Source organism: Cervus elaphus, chromosome 9 (assembly GCF_910594005.1).
Source record: "Cervus elaphus chromosome 9, mCerEla1.1, whole genome shotgun sequence".
Taxonomy (NCBI): domain Eukaryota; kingdom Metazoa; phylum Chordata; class Mammalia; order Artiodactyla; family Cervidae; genus Cervus; species Cervus elaphus.
This window is the reverse complement of record NC_057823.1, coordinates 43,727,082-43,729,914: the sequence shown is the minus strand read 5'-3', so window position 1 is coordinate 43,729,914 and position 2,833 is coordinate 43,727,082. Positions and strand designations below refer to the sequence as shown.

General features: G+C 39.4%; 1 protein-coding gene across 1 annotated transcript; it reads right to left on the bottom strand.

Annotated features, from left to right (window-relative positions):
• Positions 1 to 237: 237 nt before the first annotated feature.
• Positions 238 to 2,340, bottom strand: LOC122700781 (olfactory receptor 2T11-like). The gene is made up of 2 exons (XM_043913834.1): positions 1,438 to 2,340; positions 238 to 318 (listed from the first exon to the last, which is right to left on the bottom strand). Exons 1-2 carry the CDS (start codon positions 2,338 to 2,340, stop codon positions 238 to 240), a joined length of 984 nt encoding a protein of 327 aa, XP_043769769.1.
• Positions 2,341 to 2,833: the final 493 nt, after the last annotated feature.

The following is a 2,833-nucleotide window of genomic DNA, read 5'->3' as shown; positions in this document are numbered from 1 at the left end:
TAGGCTGCCTGCCATGGCATTAGCCGTGACAGCCTCACAGTTCCCTGCTCTGTTCTCCAAAATATAGACATAGTGATCCTAGTAAAAATGTACATCTTACCAAGTTATACTTTTACAGGAAATTCTTTAAGAGCACTTTATCTCACGGTGAACAAAACTAAAAATACTTTCAAAACCTTTTATTGAATCACCCAGATGTGGGCTACGTAAATTTTCTTCCCATATACTTCAGTTTTCCTAGAATTCTGATGTTAACATGAAAGGAAGCATGGCAGAATTCTTTGATGTTAAAGAGTAGAGTGTACTCAATTTGAGAAAGTATGTAGTGCTCAGACATTTTGTAAATTCACACTAAGTTCAGCTCAGCTCATCCACTATTAATTATGATCTTCTACTTGAAAGTCATTGTTTTCAGCACAAGTGCTACAAAAATGACCATAGAGTTTCTAATTCACTGGGGCAAATCCAATGATTAAAGACTGGACTAAAATTGTGCTTTGTCTTCTTAGTCATTTGGAACCACTATTTTTATATTGATTGAAAAATAATCACAGCATTTTTGACACCAAAATTTTGTAGCTTTTAAAAAAATTAATTAATTTATTTTAATTGGAGGCTAATTACTTTACAATATTGTAGTGGTTTTTGCCATACATTGATATGACTCAACCATGGGTGTACATGTGTTCCCCGTCCTGAACCCTCCTCCCACTTCCCTACCTATCCCATCCCTCAGGGTCATCCCAGTGCACCAGCCCTGAGCACCCTGTCTCATGCATCGAATGTGGACTGGCAATCTATTTAATTTTGTAGCTTTGAAAAGTTTTTTGGTTGCTTGACCACATGCTCAGTCATTCAGTTGTGTCCAGCTCTTTATGACCCACGGACCATAGCCCACCAGGCTCCTCTGTCCAGGGGATTCTCCAGGCAAAAATACTGGAGTGGCTTGCCATTTCTGTCTCCAGGGCATCTTCCCAACTCAGGGATCAAACCTGCATCTCCTGTATTCCCTGCATTATCAGGTGGATTCTTTATCATTGAGTCAACTGGGAATCCCACTTGACCATGAGGCAAGTGTGAAGGGAGCTAATAAGTATTGTTTTGACTCTAATATCTGCTCTTTTTTCCCCCCATAGAGTTAAGAACTAAGATCAAAGGAATTCTTTAACTTACTTACTGCATTGTTTTTGATAGTTTGATAAAAAAGGTTCTGTATAACTAATAAAATATTTTGGTTTCCTTCTTCTGGGAGGAAAAAATCAGCCACAGTAAATCCTTTTAATTGCCAAAAATAAAAAATCATTCAGAGCTCACCAGATAGTCTCTTGTGAAACAGAACACACTGGTGATGCTATTAGGGAAAACTGTTGCCAGTTTATTGAATCTCTAAGCAACATTTGTGGATGCTTTCTGTACAGATAAGCATTGTATGAATATCTTTTTAAATGCCCCCATGACATCCTTGTTTCTGAGGCTGTAGATGAGAGGATTGAGCATGGGTGTGACAATGGTATAGAAGGCTGATACTACCTTGTCCTGCTCTGGGGTGTGAAATGACTGGGGCAATACATAATTGTAGAAGGCTGCCCCATAGAAAATACTAACTATAGTTAAGTGGGATGAACAAGTTGTAAAGGCTTTTTTCTTGCCCTCGACAGAGCGCATGCGGTAGACAGTGAGTAAAATTCGAGAATAGGATGTTGAGATAATAGATAAGGGGATGAGCAACATAAGCACACAGCAGATGTACATCAAGGTTTCATACTGGGATGTGTCAGCACAGGCCAATCTGAGAATTGCTGGAATCTCACAGAAGAAATGTTCGATGCTGTGGGAGTGGCAGTAGGGAAAATTCATGGTGATAGGGGTGAGCAGAAAGCCATCCAGGGATCCACCAAACCAGGCACCAGCAGCCAGAAGAAGGCACACTCTGCGGTTCATCAGGGCCGGGTACCTAAGAGGGTTGCAGACAGCCACATAGCGGTCATAGGCCATGAGGCCCAACAGGAACAACTCTGATCCAATCATGGTCACATAGAGGAAGATCTGAATGCCACAGGCCACGAAAGAAATGGTCTTCTCTTTAGAAACCATGTCGACCAGGAGTTTTGGGACAGTGGTACAAATGAAAAGGGTGTCCATGATGGACAGTTGGCTGAGCAGAAAGTACATGGGTGTATGGAGGCGACGGTCCATGTGAATCAAGAATATCATGACCAAATTTGCAGTTATAGCCACCACAAAAATAACCAAAATAACTGCAAAGACAATCCCTATAGTTTTACTGTTTAGCAAAAGCCCCAGGAGAACAAAGTCAGAGAAAGAAGTTCTATTCTTCATTGACATTTCCTACAACAGCTCTAGGGGAAAGGAAGCCACGAATACCAGGGGAAAGAAGGAGAGGAAAACACTTCTTGTAAGTGAGAAATTCACAATGGCGATGACACCTCAGAGATTACTGGTTCAGGTAAAATTTTCCAAATTATAACGCTAGAGAAAAAAAAAAAAAAAAGACCAAGAGACACATCATAAATCAATAACCCTAGATCTATTCTTTTTCTTTTTGGTGAACAACACTTTTTATATTGTATTCATGTTTATGTTGCAATACATAGGTTTTGCTATTTGCTAATTGCATAATAAATTGGTATTTGCTATATCTGGATTAGAGTTTTAATTTACCTATCTTATTTATTCTGAATTTTTGGCCCTCAGAATCTTGTTTTTTGTCTCATAGTAGGGCTAAGTAAATACTGGTTGGAGGATAGAATGATTGATCATTGATAATTGTTTGGGTGTCTAAAGGTGAGTAAAATGAATAATTTAGGATGTG

Excerpts from the sequence above, each read along its gene's own strand:
- LOC122700781 (XM_043913834.1), bottom strand. The coding sequence starts at position 2,340 with ATGAAGAATAGAACTTCTTTCTCTGACTTTGTTCTCCTGGGGCTTTTG. Across the intron at positions 319-1,437 it reads TCATGGGGGCATTTAAAAAG|TTTCTCAAATTGAGTACACT; the intron begins ATATTCATACAA and ends AGCACTACATAC.